General features: G+C 40.5%; 1 protein-coding gene across 10 annotated transcripts in view; it reads right to left on the reverse strand.

Moving 5' to 3' along the window:
- Nucleotides 1-842: 842 nt before the first annotated feature.
- LOC145451064 (disheveled-associated activator of morphogenesis 1-like) overlaps nucleotides 843-18588 on the reverse strand; it is a 48621-nt gene continuing 30875 nt past the window's right edge. For 4 of the 10 annotated variants that reach the window (XM_080329548.1, XM_080329550.1, XM_080329553.1 and 1 more), the window contains 14 exons: nucleotides 14735-14925; nucleotides 13450-13536; nucleotides 11214-11555; nucleotides 10606-10668; nucleotides 9910-9927; nucleotides 8537-8566; nucleotides 8296-8448; nucleotides 6825-6964; nucleotides 6669-6757; nucleotides 5559-5727; nucleotides 5385-5492; nucleotides 3172-3376; nucleotides 2622-2789; nucleotides 843-1929 (listed from right to left, as the gene is read on the reverse strand). In XM_080329548.1, the coding sequence (XP_080185674.1) occupies nucleotides 1711-1929; nucleotides 2622-2789; nucleotides 3172-3376; nucleotides 5385-5492; nucleotides 5559-5727; nucleotides 6669-6757; nucleotides 6825-6964; nucleotides 8296-8448; nucleotides 8537-8566; nucleotides 9910-9927; nucleotides 10606-10668; nucleotides 11214-11555; nucleotides 13450-13536; nucleotides 14735-14925 (1982 nt within the window). In that variant the 3' untranslated portion in view covers nucleotides 843-1710. The remainder of the gene's footprint in view (nucleotides 1930-2621; nucleotides 2790-3171; nucleotides 3377-5384; nucleotides 5493-5558; nucleotides 5728-6668; nucleotides 6758-6824; nucleotides 6965-8295; nucleotides 8449-8536; nucleotides 8567-9909; nucleotides 9928-10605; nucleotides 10669-11213; nucleotides 11556-13449; nucleotides 13537-14734; nucleotides 14926-18588) is intronic. The other 6 variants (XM_080329551.1, XM_080329556.1, XM_080329552.1 and 3 more) reach the window with 4 other exon arrangements.

An 18588-nucleotide genomic window follows, 5' to 3' on the forward strand; every position in this document is an offset into this window, starting at 1 on the left:
AATAAGCTGGAACTGGGCCTAATGCGAAGGTCAAAATCAGTTTGAAATTTGATGTTTTTATTACTTTTATCAATTGACAAGACTTCAACATCTTGCATTTTCCAAATACGGCATAAAATTTTATTATGTCTGGCGGACTGGCACTTGAAAACCACTGATGTAGACAATATTGTCGGTATGATGAACTAGGTGTGTTACTAGCCTTCAGCAGTATACACTGAACCTCAATGCTGCCGCTAAAGCACTGCTGCTGTCGAACGTTTTACTCTATTCTTTTACAAGCTACTTCCTAAGGATAGATAGTTCCAGTCAGAAATGCACAATTCAAACAGCATGCGCACAATGCCTAATTTAAGTACACGAGGGAAAAAATCGTCAAATTTGATTTTTATGTCGTCAAAAAATGTCAAAATTTCCATATTTAGTGTTTTTTAGGTCAAAAATGATAACACGACCAACGACTCACCAAATAGGGAGTGTGCCGCAAACTGTTTTTGATTAACTTGTGTTTAAATATACATTTACAACGGAACAGGCTTGCACAAAACATCAACGAGTGATGTGTATTATAACTATTAAGTGAGTCGTGGGGAGGCGTTTTTATCAGCAGTACACTCGACAGTCTTTCTGATACCGGCTCAACTCAGCGACTTTATTGGTTGCTGCCTTTTATATGCAACCTGGCTGATACAGACTTAATGCCGAACATGGCAAAATAATTTCAACCAGAGATATAGGCACGTCAAATCTATTTCAAGTGGAGCTTGGGGGTGAAGACGTAAAAAGTATTTGACACGACGACACTTGAAGATGAAAACCAGTACAGTACACGCAAACACGTCTTCTAGGGACCAAATGTTTTATTACATACAAGGAAAATCGAAAGTCGTCAAGAAATCGTTAATAATCGCGTAACAGAACAGCGACAAAGCCTCACTAACTTGCATCGAGTAAACGCACAATGCGCAACTAAAGAAAACGCGCGCACAGACAGACCATGTGAGTGTAGTCCAAAAAACGAAAAGCTAGTGACATTACCATCGAATTGACGAGCGACGGAAACACACAACGACAAGACGCTTATAGTTCAAAAGCACGTCAAAAACGAAGCAACGCCCGAGAACGACAGGTAAGAATAGCTTACAGAACCCGTGACCAAACAGTAACGCAACGTGAAAAAAACACATATAAAACAGTCGCCGGTACACATACACACAAGTGCTCACATGCCAAGTTTTCATAAAATATCGAGTCGAGACATATTTAACGAAATAAACAATATTTTTCGAGGCACGTCTTTCAACCATCAATGGCGCGCGTTAAAAAGAAGGCGCACGAGCTCAAACGCTCAAAGTAACCTCTACGTTACGACAACTATGATTGCGTCCGCGCGCTAATCAGCCTAAGCGCAGGGCAGAGATTCAGTGAGCGTTCCGTTACGATTGGCGACTATACGAATATAAATAAAGTCGTAGACGCCGTGAGATGTAGCCGGCACACCATTTAAGTTGGTAAATTCGTCTAATACATAAAGTAATACCGCGTCCCGCATACTAGCAAGGAATACAAGCTCTCGGTAACAGTTTTCCCCGTCTAACCTCGACCCTGACGCGCATCGCGCACGTATATACGTACACAGACGTACGCGTCGTACGCTCGCCAGCGCGAGCGTTGTCGCTCGCGAACCATCGCACCGACGCGTTTCTCGTTCTATCTGCCAATCAGCGCGGGTCCGACGCGTTCGCGGCCGTCGTGCGCGGCGGAGTTGTTGTTCTGGCGTCGTCCACGGTTGCGTTTCCCGAACTTGTTGTCCTTATCGAAGACCTCGCCCGATTTGAGCGCCGACACTAGGTCGTCGAACTCTCCCTGCTCGCCGGCGCCGGCTTTCTTGCGCGAGGCGGCCTTTCGCTTTGCGCGTTCGTTTTCTCTCTGCAACACATTGAGGAGATTGATTACATTCGCCAAGCAATAATTGACCGGACGGTACCATTTTAAAGATCGCAATTCGACAGCAGTATTTCTCAGACGCAGCTTTGCTCAAGTATAAGTACAAGTATTTAAACTCAATTACAAGCGGATATTTTCGAGACGTGTCAACACGACTTTAAGCAAAAGCAGATAACGAAGGTCTGTGAAGTATCCGAGTAAGTACTTTCAAAAGGTTGCACGACATTTGCGCATGTCACTTCGAACCTCAAAACTAATCCTAACCCCACTCTGAGCAACCCATGAACCCGTATCTCAACCCCAACTAGGTCTGTAACTTTAACCCACATGCTAAGTGTAGCTTGCCAAAGCATCAAATGTCCCATTATACTGTGTCGCATGCTTATATGTCCACGTACTGTTTAAAAATGGAGCTTAGGTCGAGGGGGTCTGTAACATTTAGCGGTTCATCAGCAGCGGCTACTTTTGAAATCGAAACAAAATCGCAAAACGACTGATGACGCCACAAAGAGGCGTGACCTTCTGAAAAAGTAGTCTTAAAACCTAACCAGTACTTCGAGACTGACCACCTGTGGTCTTATAGCCAATATCACTGATCAAGCAGAACGGCGTGGATGCGCATTTTCAATAGACAAGGGTCGGCGGCTAAAAGTTATTTCAGTCGCGCTTCTCACCTCTTGCTCTAATCTCTTTCTCTTCTCATCCTCTTCCTTTTTCTTCTTTGAGACCTCGTTCTCTTTCTTTGCGTTTTTAAACGTCTCCAGAAACTCCAGAAACAGTCCGAAAAATTCGTCTGGTTGACTTTTGGAATCCTCGCCAAACAAGGCAATGGCTTTGCTGAACTAAAATCAGAAAGGATGTCACGAGGAATAGATAATGGCAACGCGACAAGCGCTACAAATAATAATGATAACGGAAAGGCAGGGTTGATCATTATCCGATCAGTTCTATAACCAGGGTTGCCATCGACATCGATCAAAAGATCAGCACAGTCAAAAACTCTGGGAAACTGATAACTAAATAAGAAAAGAATGAAAAGGTCATCAACTTTTGCCCATCCCAATCAGTGCCTGATTGAAATCTGATTGAAAGTCATTGCCTTTCAAAATACGGACAAATCTTATAAATAAGGACGGTATGGCATCCCTGCCATAAAACTAATTCCAAATAGAAGTGTCCCCGTGCCGGCCACTCCAATACCCCAACGTTGAAAATCTAAAGTACCTTGTCTTGGGCTTCCTTCAACATTTCTTCCACCTCCATGAAGCCGAGATCGGCCACCGTCACGAAATCCGTCATGACCGGGACAAACTTGTCCTGGTGGTCAGTCTGGCCGGCCGCGGCCCGCTTCTGTTGGACCTCTAATTCTTTTTTGAGCGCCCTCAAGCCAGTCCTGAGCACGCCTATCTCTTTTTCGACGTCGCCAAAGCTGAAAGTACATACGTCGGTTGGCATATTGCGAGCGTTTTCGATGGGACTCAGACAATAAGTTTCAGTAATGAATTATGTGTCAGTGCCTCTGATTTTGGGATGGAGCGTTAGGTAGTACCCTAAAGTATTTGCAACAGCAATGTGGCCCATTCCTTATTAATCAATTTTTAATAATTTAATTTATTGTAACATTAACGATTTCTGCACGACATACCAAAATGCGCCCCAAGGGCAAGCTTTCAAATCAGCAGTCGCAAGCAATATGCAAGTCCTACTTTTTTGGAGCACTTGCAATGCTTGTACACTACTCCCATTCCTACTCAACAGCTGTCTAGGTGAAAAAAACTTACTTTTCACATTATGGGTTTGGATTTTGTGACGTGCAGAGAAGTTTTAGTGTGTTTCCATGATTTTTACGTGTGATGAGAATCACGTGCAATCGCCACCATATCACACTAACTGAATATATTTTCGATAACTCCACCTATGTGTAGTAGCAATAACTATTTTGCAGTGGTCACGAAAATGCACCCCACAGTTTCGAAGGTAACCTACCTACCACAGCTTGCTGAAGTATGTGACCCCCTCGACCAAATACATGTCATGAATAGAGCCCGACCGATATTGGATTTTTGAGCCGATACCGATAAAACCGATATCCAGTACCTTCACCGATAACCCCGATATATTCAGCCGATATTCAAAAGATATGGAATCTAGCTCAAGGCGCATATTTAACACCTCAAGAGTATTTAATTGAACATGTTTGCAGCCATTGCTATACTTAACATGAAATGAATGATATGGGGGACAATAAAAATATATCAGTAGCACTAGTCTAGCAGTTGCACATTACAGTTCATGATGCATAATTTCTCTGCGTTTTCTCCATGGAGTGAACTTGTGTGGTATTCATAAATGATGATGGCTATACAGTACTAAACACAGTGAACAGTCTTTCACTTGGTACCGTAGTTGGTAGCACAGCAAGAACTGGGAATCTTTGTTTATTTTTGTTCCACGACTGCAGGGGATCTTTTCTTCATTGGTTCCACCAAATATTGATATTCTTCTGGCAGTGCACCTGGAGCCTTCAGAACATCATTAACAGCTGAAGAGAATGTGCAAAACAACTCAAATTGTTCACGTCCGTTCCACCCATCCCCTTGACTATGACCAGCATTTCAACAATCAGCTGATCAATCTTTTACACACTGTCAGAATTGGCCCATGTCATTACGGAATAAAAAATATTCGTATGAATTATTGGCTCTACTCCCTTTTTGCTTGGTTTTCTTGCACTATATGCCCGCATATTCGTTATCATGGAGGCCCCTCAGTCAGATGACTCCATACATTACTGGTATTTTTCGCTTTGTTGGTGACTTGGTACCGAGCCTTGGCTTGTGAGCTTCCTACACAGACACCAACAGCACTATCTACAGGTAAATGTGTACACGCGACCATTTTCTCTGTCATCACGACGGTCAGTCCAGCTTGAATGAAGTTTTCATTTCTCAAATGAATCGATTGAAATCTTCTGCATACAACTTTCCATTCACTCAATGTCTGCTCTCTGTCTCTGGTGTTCGATCACGGCAGGGGATTCCCACTGAAGTCACTGGGGCATAACGGTGAAAGTATATTTTTGACATAGGGCTACTGGCCTGTGTGCATTGCAGCATGGCCATTTATATTTATAATTTACTGGCATTCAGTGAAGACTTCAAAATGTCACGAAAATGGCCGATATTTTTTTACCTCCAGTGGCCGATACCGATATTTCTTTCCAAGTGTGATATCGACTCGATATTATCGGCGAGCCGATAATCGGTCGGGCTCTAGTCATGAAGCACTAACCCGAGTGCTTTTCACACCTGTCTTTTCCATTATAAGTAGTTTTCAATATCATATATTATAAGTCTTCAAAATCGCTACTTCTACTTCTATTCCAGTTAAAACAGTCACAATTCTGGCCACGAAACAAAAAACAACTCCACACGTACTTGACTCTCGCCGCCTTGTCGATATGAATCAGATCTTTGGCCAGATTAGCTACTTCCGGACAATGCCTCGTCAGCATCTCCAACAGAAAGTGCATCAGCGTGTAGCTCCTGTTGAAAGAACGGGGCGAAATGATAAAACGCACGCAGCACGGCATTTTCACAACCGGCGCAAACCTGTCGGAGCTGGATTTTGTGTCGGCGATTTTGTTGAGGCTCGTCAACTTGAAGCCGTACGCGTTTCCCCGTTGGCCGCGGTTCATGAAGTTACCGAACGCCAGAACGATTTCGAGGAGTTTGCGCAGCTTTTTACTGTCGTGAATCTCCTTCGAGGCTTCCAACACGGCTGTCGAGAGAACTGGCATTGAATATCTTCAAAATACCAAATCTAGCTCATTGACGGTCGACTGACTAGTTTTTTGAGTAGCGTGCATCGGGATGTGTTGTTTTGCGATGTTCTTGCAGCCATTGCTAGCTCAGAGTCATAACTACTAACAGTGACATAGCCGGGAGAGGGGGTGTTGAAGGTTGAGGGTGGAAACTAGATATTGATTTTTGCAGGCCGATTATCGACACACTCACAAGGTCGATAACCGATATCATAGGCCGGTATTAATATGGAAGGAGCAGAGAATCATTTCGCCAAAAATATTATACATATTAGGCAAGATGGCCCTTGTACATGCAACAAAAAGCTGAACAACAAACGAGAAAACTGAAATTGGAAAGAATTATTGCGAGGCCCCGTGTACACATTCTTTGAAATTTTGGATAACCCCAACAGATGAACGTGATACAGAATTGCACATCAGTCCAGTAGAGGTAGATTGTAACGCAGGAAGCATGTTCACCCAGTTAAACTCGTCCTGCAAGGGTAAATCTGTCACGTATCGCCCTTTCAGCCGTCGATTTCTTGAGGTTGAGAACACGAAACATTCAATTTCCAATATTTTGGAATTTTTTTAATACATAAAATATCGGCCTTGGAATCGGGAAAGTTCAAAATATCGGCCAGGGTGATAGTCGGTCAACCTCTAGTGGAAACCGGTGCCATTTCAGCAGTTCCGATTCCGATAAAATGAAAATTAATGAGTTGTTTTGCAATTGAACCTAGTTAGTTGTATTTTAGTTAGTTAGTTGCGGATTAGTCCTAATTGTAGTCGCACATTTGACAAACCCAATAGTTTGTACGATGTCGCCACTGCTGGAATACAGGCAGATATCGACTTTTGGCTTCCATCTATACTGCGGTCGTTCGACAGAAATCATGCCAGAAAAACTACAAACCTTCGATTTTAGGTTTCGTCTCCGTCATTCTCTCGTGATACTTTTTCTTATAAAACAATGCCGACAATCTCTGCTCGTAATTGTGTATTCTAAAGGCGGAACAAAAAACGTTTACAGAACAACCCCACGCCAGCGTGAAAGCAGGTCGCCATTCACCTGTTCATTTCGAAAAGGAATTTATCGGCCCTGGCCATTCGGTCCAGATCGTGTTGATGTTCCTCGAGCATGTCGATTTCTTCTTTCGTCGGGATGAACTTGATCAATTGCTCCAACATGTCCTTCGGCAGGTCTCCGGCCTAGGATAAGGACGCGCTCACGTGAGCACGGTATACTCGGAATACTTTTGAGGCAGAAAAATTTCATAACAACGATAGGATATCATCATGATCATCGTCATCATAATCTTACGCACCAAATTTGACCACAAAATACAGATTTAACAAAATAACGCATTCAGTATTTCGTAGCAGTACCGTAAAGTATTACAGCACAGATCGGGAAAATGGTTTTTGCTACGGCTTATCCTGACCCATAATGTCATCACTAGGGCAAGTTTTGCAACTTCTTTTTACAACTTCTGGCAGCTTCCTAAATACTCAGAAGTTATATAGTATGGTAATTCAAGCGGTTTGGAGGAATCTTATATCGCAACTTTTCTTCATTTTTTCTTGCAACTTTTTGCCAACTCTTTTTGATTTTTCATGCAACTTTTTGCAAGTCTTTTTGATTTTTCACGCAACAAACTTTTTACTGGAAATATTTGGCACTATATGATTATTTCACTGTCGTTTAAATTTGAGGTCTTTTCTGATTTGACGTACATTCAGGCTAGAACGCAGAAATTATATTTTCACTGGGTCAATTTTTTTCAGGCTATCGATATTGTCGAAATCGCCAACATTGAGTTTTGCTACGGTGCTTCGGATACGAAACGATTCGAGTATCTCATATCCTAATAATATCAATGAAATTGTCCTTAAATGCAACCTGTGTGAAAATTAAATGAAACTTTTCACTGCAACGTTTGTGAAAAATAAGTGCAGCTTCCAACGGATTTGACTGCAACAAAAACTTGCCCTAGTCATCACCCCTACAAAATGTTTAAAGCAAAAGGGTCTTCAATTCTGTCGGATTGATTCTTAAAAACTGTAGTATTCTCTTCTTGGTGAAAATGCTGAAAACATATACCTTATACAACTGATGGCCTGGAAGTACTAATTTCCTACTCAGCCGGAGTTTGATTGTAAATAAATGAGGTTACAGTGGGATAAGTTTTGCCAAGAAACTTTTACGCTATGCGTGTCAGATTGTGAGTACTACAGACGGAGTTTGATTGTAAATAAATGAATTTATTGTGAAATAATTTCTTGCTGGCAACATTTATGTTATACGCGTCGATGTGCGTCCGACTGGAATCACCATTTTCATATTGGATTGGATTTTTAATGTAAATAAACAAGTCATTGTGGGACAAGTCTTTGCAATTTACAGTCATTAATCCAAAGTTCGAACTCATAATATGTCACATTTTGATATCAGCGAAAATTATTGGCTTCATCGGCAAAAATATGTCATATCAGCAATATTAGCTGGGCTTCAATTTTATATCTTTGTTAACTGGTTTTACCTGATCGCAAGACAAAACAGCGGCTTTAATTTCATCGTCGGTTAGCTTCAATTTAGACAACAAGATCGTACAGTTCTGTGCCCGACGCCCGTCAATTACCGACAGTTCCTTCACTTTCTTCACAGAAGACAGATCCTCTTGAGAGCCGTATTTCTGTGAAACGGAAACGGACCATCGTTACAAAAGTAATGCGCGAACCGTCGCATCACAGCACACTGACAGTTTTGGCCATGCGACCTACCTTGATGTCATTTAAATGTGCAGCGATTTCCTTTCGGCAGCATTAATACGGATTTGAGATTTTAAAGAGTTTAGAGCAAAAATCGCATGCACTCGGCAGTACCGTGGGATACAGCATGAAAAAACATATCCGACTGACAACTGCAGTTAGGGTGAAATTGAGAACGCATTTCATACAAAAATAGCATTGCATTATAATTGCATACTGGACGCTGTGAAAATTTCGGCAGGACAAACAAAGTAAATCGACAATTCGAATCGCAATCCTTCTTTAAACGCACGGGGATTGACAAGGTTGAATTAAGCTCTGCGATATCACAGAGCAAAATCGGTGAAAAATCTCAACACCGATCCACGAAACGAAATTCGCACCAGTAGGCCTTTTTCGTGAAAGATTACGAGGACACATGCCAGACAATTGAATCAAGAGGGTTAAGAGATAGGCTGTCTTCAAGATCTTCCCGAATTAAGAGAAACTGATCGCATACCGTAGTTTGGGGATTCCACAACTGAATTCGCATTCAATATTAAATGTTATTCAATTGGACTGAAAACCTTATTCCTCTGTGAATAGATTGCAATGAACCCTACAGGATGTTTGTTGACTTTATTTTCTGGGCGACAAAAACCTTGTTTTGGTTACAAATATTCCAATAGAGATCTCCCGGGGTATGACAAAATATTTCAGATGCATATGCAACAATGGAGGACTCTCATTCGGAACTACGTCAGGCCATTCAAGTGAACAGCACGATATATCAGGCACACAACTGACACAATGAATGTGATCGTTAATAAAATAAGCATGCCAGAAGTGGCGAAAAACACTTCAAGAGCTTCTTGGAGGTACAGAACTTCAATACTTCAATATGCAATTTAAAAATATATTCCTATTCAAGTTTATTTCAATATCAATATATTATTCAAAAGTAAGTAAATGACGAGTCACTTGAATACCAATGACAGAAATTTGAAGCGCACTCATCATGGCCAATAGTCAGAAAATGTTATATTGGTGCATTTCTGCAACAAACGCATGTATCTATGCGCTTCCAAGAGAAGCAATTGAGAGCACCGATCTATTCCTTACGAATTCATGGATTATGCAATTTGTCTTTATTGCACTGGAGACATTTATGCCATATAAACCTTAACACACTTATCTTAAACCAAAAGAAGTTCCACAGGTCATAAATATAGTCATGCAAGGAATTCCTATGTGAGAGTGGCTCAAATCACACCAGAAAAGACACATGTAACAGGCGACCCACTACAAAAATAATAATCAAACTGTCTCAAGGTATCCATCAAATTTGACAACACTAACGTAAACTGTGTAATTTCATGGAGCAATGCAAGCTCGCGTTAACTCACCTTGGCATTATGACCGTCCTATCCGTGTGGTAGTGTGTCAGTGAGCAGAGACATGCAAAGTGAAAAAATAGAGGCGCATCGTTAAGATAAAATTAAGCGACATGCCGCATGTGGTCAATTTGCATTAGTAACACACATTTTTGTTCAAAGCAGCGAGATAGCGACAATAAATACCACACAAGACCAGATATCTCGACTTGGGACAGGCATTAGCATATCACAAGTTGAGTCGAACAATTGAAAAACTACTTTCGATCTAGTCCAATGAATTACAATTTGAATTAATCATATCAAAACAAAACAGCAGGCGATCTCAAGATCTATCCAAAATAATAATTAAATGAGCCATTAGGCATGGCAAACTTCAGAATTACACAAAACATAATATTGCCAATTTATTCACTATACAATTACAGATTATATTAACCAGACCAAAACTATTTTGGCCTGGTGTTCAAAAGTGTGAAATCATATAAAGGGTTATATCACCAAACATGCACATTGTAAAAAACAGTGTGCCCTCAAGCTAGTTAAATACACCGGCCACGGCCATGAATATGAACTCCGCTGGTTATGTTAACAAATCCCAACATATCTCACACGGACACATCAATCCTATCGAAATATGTTGTAGCAGCCTTATTTGGGTTAGTCACAAAACTCAAATGGCTGTTAACCCAACACTGTCACCGTTACCTGTTGTCTTTGGTACGCGGAGAATTGCGATTCAAGGTCTGGCAGGTCGATCAGTTTGAACGCCTACAAAACACGTATGCATTGAGATGATTTATCGAAAAATAGAAAAAACTACGGTTAGCAATGATTATGATTATGTGACCGCACTTGTTCGTGATCATCATCATAATTTTACTATCCTTATCACAGCAAGCATGCAGCAATTCTGGTACATGCCTTGCGCAGGCCTGATGTGGAATTATACTATAGGTCTATCAGTAGCTTTCACGACAGCCGGTCAGCATAAACACTACAATAGGTACATGAACTCAGAACAAAACCCAAATTTCAAAGTTGTCACAGGAGATTGGCAGAGAAAAGTCTGCTACTGTACCAATTTACCTGTTAAAACTGATTACGGTACCCACATATATGTCAGACCTTGCAGTTACTAATTCTATTTGGCACATCTTCAAAATCGATGCTTTCGCATACCGTATATCTAGGGTTGGAGACAATGACTCAAGTCCTCGAGTAGAGTATGCATACTAAATATTCGAGTATATTTGAGAGAGTCGACTTCAATTTTGGTTATCAATGAAGGCCACCCCGACTATGTCCGTATGTACCTTCATATCGTCGAGTTCCGTCCATATTGTCCCTGTAATCTTGCTCTCAGGAAGTTTCGACCAGTTGAACGACTTTAACGGATTGGCCGGCTTCGGTATTTTTCTCCTCGGATTCGCCGGGACACCTTTCCCCATCATAGGCGGCGGAGGCGGGGCACCAGGCGGTGGCGGGGCACCCGGGGGTGGGGGCGGAGGAGGGGGCGGCGGTGGCGCTGCGGCGGGAGGGGGTGGTGGAGGCGGGGCAGCGTTTTGTGCGGCTATCTTAGCTTTTACGTCGTCGGTGATACTACCGGACGAGATGAGTTCCTGCAACCGTTCTTTTTCGAGCCGGTCCGCGTTGGCCTGGAAATTCGTCAATATGGTTCAAAGGGGGAAATGTAATCATGCCGACACGGTCTTTGTGTCCCGCATATCGTTTCAGACCCTGATAGGCAATCGATGGTGGATATAATAGCGACAATCCTCAAGAAGTGTCTTGTTCGGTCTGTTCATATTTATAATGAGACCAAAAATAGAAGAATAGCAACGAAGACAGTTTCAGGAAGACTGCGGCATCTGTTTTCATACCGGTGACGTCATATTTTATAATATGATTATAGATGTACAATACTTCTTTCACTTCTCTACTAGTTACTGACGATTAATCATGACTAGTTTCAGCCAAAAATATTCGGGTTTATTTCAATATCAATATGCTATTCCCTTTCAGGAAGTTTTAAACAGATAAGGGGTGGTGACTAACGACATGCTTTTACTTTTTCAAAGTACTCATATATGTTTTGCCGAACTGCTTTACTTTATCAAGTGTTTACGATTTAGGACTCAAGTTTTCAGTATTTTTGGCAATATTATGTCTAAAATACTTGAAAATCGCTACTTTTAATGGTATGTTACAACATTACTTCTACTTGACCTCCAACTATGACTACCTCGATACCTATGGTGTTATGCCAATACATGTATCATGTATGCGAGACTAAAATACCCATTACATATGTTGGAAATCACTGGGACGTAAATGTATTTCAGAAAAAAACACAGACCATGAATCCATGATACTCTGAGGCGGGGGGAGATCGCTTTGCCATCGCAAATTTAACACAATAAAAGCAACTAAATCTTCTGGAAGATCTATAGGTCACATTCATTGTAAAGCCCCCATTCATTACAGGACAATACAAAACAATTAACACATTTCTGTGTCAAAGTCGTACCATCAGCTTTAAGCCAAGGTATGGGAGTTACGTTGAAATATTCATGCTCGGAACATGAATGACAAACACATGAGCTTGTTACAGCTTACAGTGATGAGAAAATACATGAAATTCAACTTTTGTTATAAAAACAATGCAATGAAATGAGGTTAAGTCAATGCTACCATGGCTTTGTTAATTAAAAGAGACGAAGGATTGAAAATAGATACAACTGGTTGTGTGCTAATTACCAAATAATATAGAATACAATATTATAAGAAAGAAATTCAACAATACGCAACCAGAGTCCATTCTACAATTATTTTCATCCTGGAATAAACTCATTAAACTCTTATTAATAATGTTCAGCATCGTTCACATTCATAGGCAATTCACCATCAACATTAACTAGTTAGACTGATGCTCATCGTTAATTTTTATAAATCATGGAAGCACATCGGTGCCAATATAAAGCTAATCGGATTTGTTGAAGTCACAGATTTTGAAAGGTCAGCACATGGATTCTCAGATAACGCAGCTAACTGTACGTTGCACTTACATTGAAATATCACAGTATTCAAATCTATTTCACAAGAAAAATAACCCTATGTAGTCAGCGGTTTATACTGCTAAAGTTTCATATTAGTCATCAGAAATTGCAATTCCAAAAGTGCTTGAACGAGACCAGGTACCAAGGGCTCTGCAGCAGACTACAAGCCTGTCACATGAAATCGATTCTGAAAATTAGTCACACTCACACAATCGTTTGCACGACAAAGCAAAACAACGCTCTGCATTAGCGTGACATGCATGAAACAGCAGCATACCTAGTCAACAAGTACTAACAATCATAAAACAACACAGAAATCTCAACATATCAACATAACCACTCAAATGATGCAGGATAATGAAACGGAAACAGGCAGAAAATGGCACCTAGCAAAATGCATTGCTTTTGATAGAAATGCAAACGACACCGCACACCAAAACATCTACAGAACACAGCCATGCAAAATACCCAAAGACAAAAGCCAATTACTCACCACAGCTGGAGTAGCGCTACTTTCATACCCACCAGATTGGGCTAAAGAGTTTGATAACAACGGGTACGAGGACCCGGCCGTCGCCTGCTGCGTCCGCAAACATTTTCATCGAGAGAGACAGAGAGAGAAACAACGTCGGAGGTATTTTCGTAGCGGCGGCGCGTGAATGGAAAGCCGTGCAACAAATGACGACAGAGAAAGCGGAAGAAAACAACGTAAATTAATCGGACGAAAACCAGCGCCACCGGGCAAAAATTAACGGATTTTGTAATCGGTAATTTTTGCGATTGCAGAATTTGCGCGAAAAACAAATGGAGCACATTCGGTTCTGGAGCATGCAATAGAATCGCTGACAGAATCATCAATTACCTGGGAATATGGGATGGTCTAGAACTCAAAAACAACGTATCATGGATGCCAGCACGTAGCCAACTCATAAAGTAACAGAACACAGTGGCAAACTAAACAATTTAAACTCTTTGGTTGTAATGATAGAACTAAGCAATAAGCCACGTGGCATCGATTTCTATAAGATTTCGCAAGCTGACTCTTCTGCGGTCGACAAGTGCGACCACAAATACAAGATATCTGAAAATTTACCGAGAGCCATACCAAAGGGGAAAATATCAAGTAAGCAGTACAGATATACCATTGTAGGGCTTTCAGACTTGGCGAATATGTGAATCTAAATACAGATTTATAACGCATATGCAGGCTCGGGTGATATGAACCAAATTGGCCGTTATGCTCGGGCACTGTCGCTATAACGTGCGGTGTCAATGTTACTCAAAATCCCCACACCCTTCAATTGCTTGATTACTTCTCAGAAATTGCCAATTATAGGACCATTTCAATTGCTTTACCGACCGACAACACGAAAATCTGCAACAACCGATTTTGCCAAAACAAACAAGTCTCAAATCGCTGAAACCCGTACAAAAACAGCAAACTAAACAAATTAATAAATTAAAATCATAAAAGCAAACTTTTGTAATGCCAGGATCCCTCGGACAGCACATGCCGGGTTGCTACCCGAACATTTAGCATGACGCAAAAAACCATGAACTACAAGTTAGAGTTAGGATTTTGCATCACTAAAAGCAGCTCGCTACAGCTAAGCATTGAAGACAGTCTATTATGTATATATTCTACCGTACATTGCCATACCGTCATTGCATAGCGTAGCGTTGTTACACACCAGCATAAAACAACCATGCAGTAGCTCTCTACGTGGCATATTTAATACAGTTATAGCTGAACGAAGAGTGTTAGCATGGCGACTTACAGTTTTCTGCAGCGTCTCAATCTGTTGCGTGAGTTCGGCGATGCGTTTTTGGGCCTCCTGATGCTCCTTCGTCTCCGTTTCCAGTTTGGATTTGAGTTTGTTCAAAGATTGCATAGCTTCCTCCTTCTCCTGACCCCGTTCCTCGCACTCGCGTTCTTTCCTCTCGAGCTGGGTCTTCACTTCCTCGTGTTCTGAAACGAGAAAACGCACCCGATTGAGGAATCCGACAGTCAGGAATGTTTTTTCTCAGAGTTTTCATGTTATATTTAACATTTTAATTTCTAATTCATATCGTCTTGCCATCATTTATTTAGAGATGTCGAATTTTGTGGACCGAATGAATTTGATGGTCAGGAACGTTTCTTGCAAATTTTTGTGTTATAATGTAGTTTCTTTTATACTCCTGATTTTTAACGATGATTCATTGATGTACGGTACCTACGCTGTTGAAATTTGAAGAATACGTTTTTGGCAAATTTTTGCATCATTTTTCATATTTGCTATATGTTCCCAATTTTTTCTGAAGTTATACAATTTTTAAATTATGTTGAAATTGAAGAATCTATCATATAATTGGGTTGAGGAATTTGACGGCCGAGAATAACTTTCTTGAAATTATTCACGTTTTTCAAATTCAATATACACTTATGTAGAAATTTGAAGAATCTGCAATAAAATTGGTTCGAGCTAAATCGTGTCGAATTCATCTGCACTAAAATATTCTCAGTTGATTTAGAAATATAATTTTGGGCCCCTTTCGAGTTTAGGGTGCGACTGTTGCCGTTTCCGTATATCGATTACAATTGATCACTAGGGGTTGATCTTCACATAAAGAGGCCTATGCCAAATGCCGTGTTTCGCAAAACTAGGATTGAGATGACTTGAAAATTATACTGAGCTATCCGGCAATCTCTGAGGGTAAAGTACATTTTCGTAAAATTTATCACAACCAGAGCCAACTTTCCGAAATTATGTTGAGCAGGGTGCAAATTTACTATTGCTGTAAAGTGTTTCGATTCCCTACCTACACGTAACAGCTATTTATTTAGTTATCAATGTGTTGTTTGCTGCTAGCCAACCACCTCCTTCAGCGTATCCAATTCTATTTGCTTTTAATTAATTGCAATAATAGGGTGGAGTGAAAAACGGAAAATTTTGAATTTCAAAACGGACACTTGATATGTGGTGCCAAATTTAAAAAAAAAATTCCATAATAATTTTGGGCTCGTGCACCCTCTAGTGGTCGTGCAATTGCACCGAACGAGCCAAAAATAGCAAATTTCGCTATATATTGATGACCGCTTCCGCTAGAAAGCTGATTTTGGGCTCAAAAGATGCGGAAGCAACAAGTTTCTATCTCACTTTCACAGAACTTTGTCTTAAAAATGCACAGAAAAAAAGTTACGAGCAAATTATTGATTTTTATACCATTTTCGGTAAAATTAGGCACTGTAGCAGTGGTTCAAGGTCAAAAGCGTGTAGTGATCGATCTTATGACTGACAACTCCATATTGAAAGCACATACATTGCTAATCGATATTGAAAACACAAAAACATCAATTCTATATTGAAAAAAGATGTATTTCGAAGATTGTTTCACTACCAGAGTATTAGTCTGCACAAACTTTGAAATCTTGTTTCGTATTAATGGATTTCATCTGTTTTCGAGACTTCAGTTTTTCGTCTGATTAAGCCATCTCTACGTTTAAATCCCGACACATGGGGAGATGCTTTGGTCACCACTTTAACATCTCTTTCCACTGCCTGGTTGTGCCAAGGATGTTTGAGGTGATGACCTTAGATTTTCCACCTCGAGATATGACGAGTTTTTGATTTCTGGCGGCTGTTCCATATCTTTTGATTCAAGTTGACAATTTAGTGGTATGCTTTGGCCTTGATGTTTATAATTGGGATTTTAAACAATCTGATTCTAGTGTCAACGTTGTTTTTAGGTTTCGTTTCATTAACATATCCCCCTTAAAAGTCGCTAATTGGAATCTGGTATTCTGTTTGATCTGCTGATAGCTGTAATCTTGCAAGTCTTCCAAGTCCTTCATCATCATCACTGAGCATTCCCAAAAAACATTATCCGGATGTGCAAAATATGCTTTTCGTTGTAGCAAAGGTAGTGCAAGGTTGCGAATTCGTGTTGCACAAGTTTTTAGCACCATCAACAAAGGAATTGTTCCTTTTTATTTCAAACCATGACGGAAAATAAAACTCCATGCACAATTGAGCAAGATAATTCAGATTGCTCTGTCGCACATAGAAACTCAAAATTTGGCATGTTCTATGTGCGACAGAGTCATCCATCAGGCAATCTGAACTATCTTACTCAGTTCTGCATGGAGGTTTATTTTCCTTCATGGTTTGAAATAAAAAGGCGCAATTCCATTGTTGATGGTGCCAGAAACTTCTGCAACATAGTTTCCCATGTTACAAAAGCTTTCTGATACACGAATTCATAACCTTGCACTGTCTTTGCTACAACGAAAGGCATGTTTTGCACATCTGGGAATGCTCGATGATGATGATGAAGGCCTCAGAAGACTTGCAAGACTACAACTATGAGCAGATCAAACTGAATACCAGATTCCAATTGGCGACTTTGAAGGAGGATATGTTAATGAACCGAAACCTAAAAACAACGTTGCCACTGGAGTCAGATTGTTCAAAATCCCAATTATAAACATCAAGGCCAAATCATACCACCAAACTGTCAACTTGCATCTAAAAGATGTGGAACATCCACCAGCAATCAAAAACTTTTCATATCTCGAGCTGGAAAATCTAAGGTCATCGCCATTAAGGATCAATCATCCTTGGCACAACCAGGCAGTGGAAAGAGACGTTAAAGTGGTGACCGAAGCATATGCCCATTGCCCATGTATGGCGATTTGAACGTAGAGATGGCCTCATCAGACAAAAACTGAAATCTCGAAAGCAGATGAAATTCTTTAATATGAAACAAGATTTAAAAGTTTGTACATACTAATACTCTGGTAGTGAAACCATCTTCGAAATATATCTTTTTTCAATATAGAATTGATGTTTTTGTGTTTTCAATATAGATTTGCAATTTATGTGCTTTCAATATGGAGTTGTCAGTCATAAGATCAATCACTACAAGCTTTTGGCGTCACATCCACTGCTTCAGTGCCTAATTTTACCTAAAACAGCCTAAAAATCAATAATTTGCTTGTAACTTTTTTTCTGTTCATTTTTAAGACTAAGTTCTCCGGAGGTGAGATAGAAACTTGTTGCTTCCGCATCTTCTAAGCCCAAAACCAGCTTTCTAGCATAAGCGGTAATCAATATATAGCGAAATTAGCTAGTTTTGGCTCGTTCGGTGCAATTGCACGACCACTAGAGGGTGCACGAGCCCAAAATTATTATAGAAATTATTTTTTTTTAATTTGGCACCACATATCAAGTGTCCGTTTTGAAATTCAAAATTTTCCATTTTTCACTCCACCCTATTTCAATAACGCCAAAACAATGCTATCGCCCCCACATTCCATCTCACGCATCAACCTTTGCGTTTAGGAGACCTTCTTTATTCTGGTGATGGAATTACTCGCAACAATTCAACGCGAGCTGAAAACATCATAGGCTGGGGATATCCAGTATGATTATTACGACTTTACATAGATCGGAGTGGATAGCGATATCACGCACTGTTTTCTTGTCGGTATGTTATTGCTGATTCTTATTATGCATCAGCACCAGGATTGTGGCTAGCTAAATGGCCTTTTCTCAGAGCAGGGATGTGCAATCTGTGACCTGCGGAGAAGCACCAATATTGAAGGTTGAACCATGCTTTCATGCTGTGCCCCACGACCGGGCGACCTATT

This window comes from Botryllus schlosseri, chromosome 11, assembly GCF_051294905.1.
Source record: "Botryllus schlosseri isolate E-star chromosome 11, Bs_hap1, whole genome shotgun sequence".
Lineage (NCBI taxonomy): Eukaryota > Metazoa > Chordata > Ascidiacea > Stolidobranchia > Styelidae > Botryllus > Botryllus schlosseri.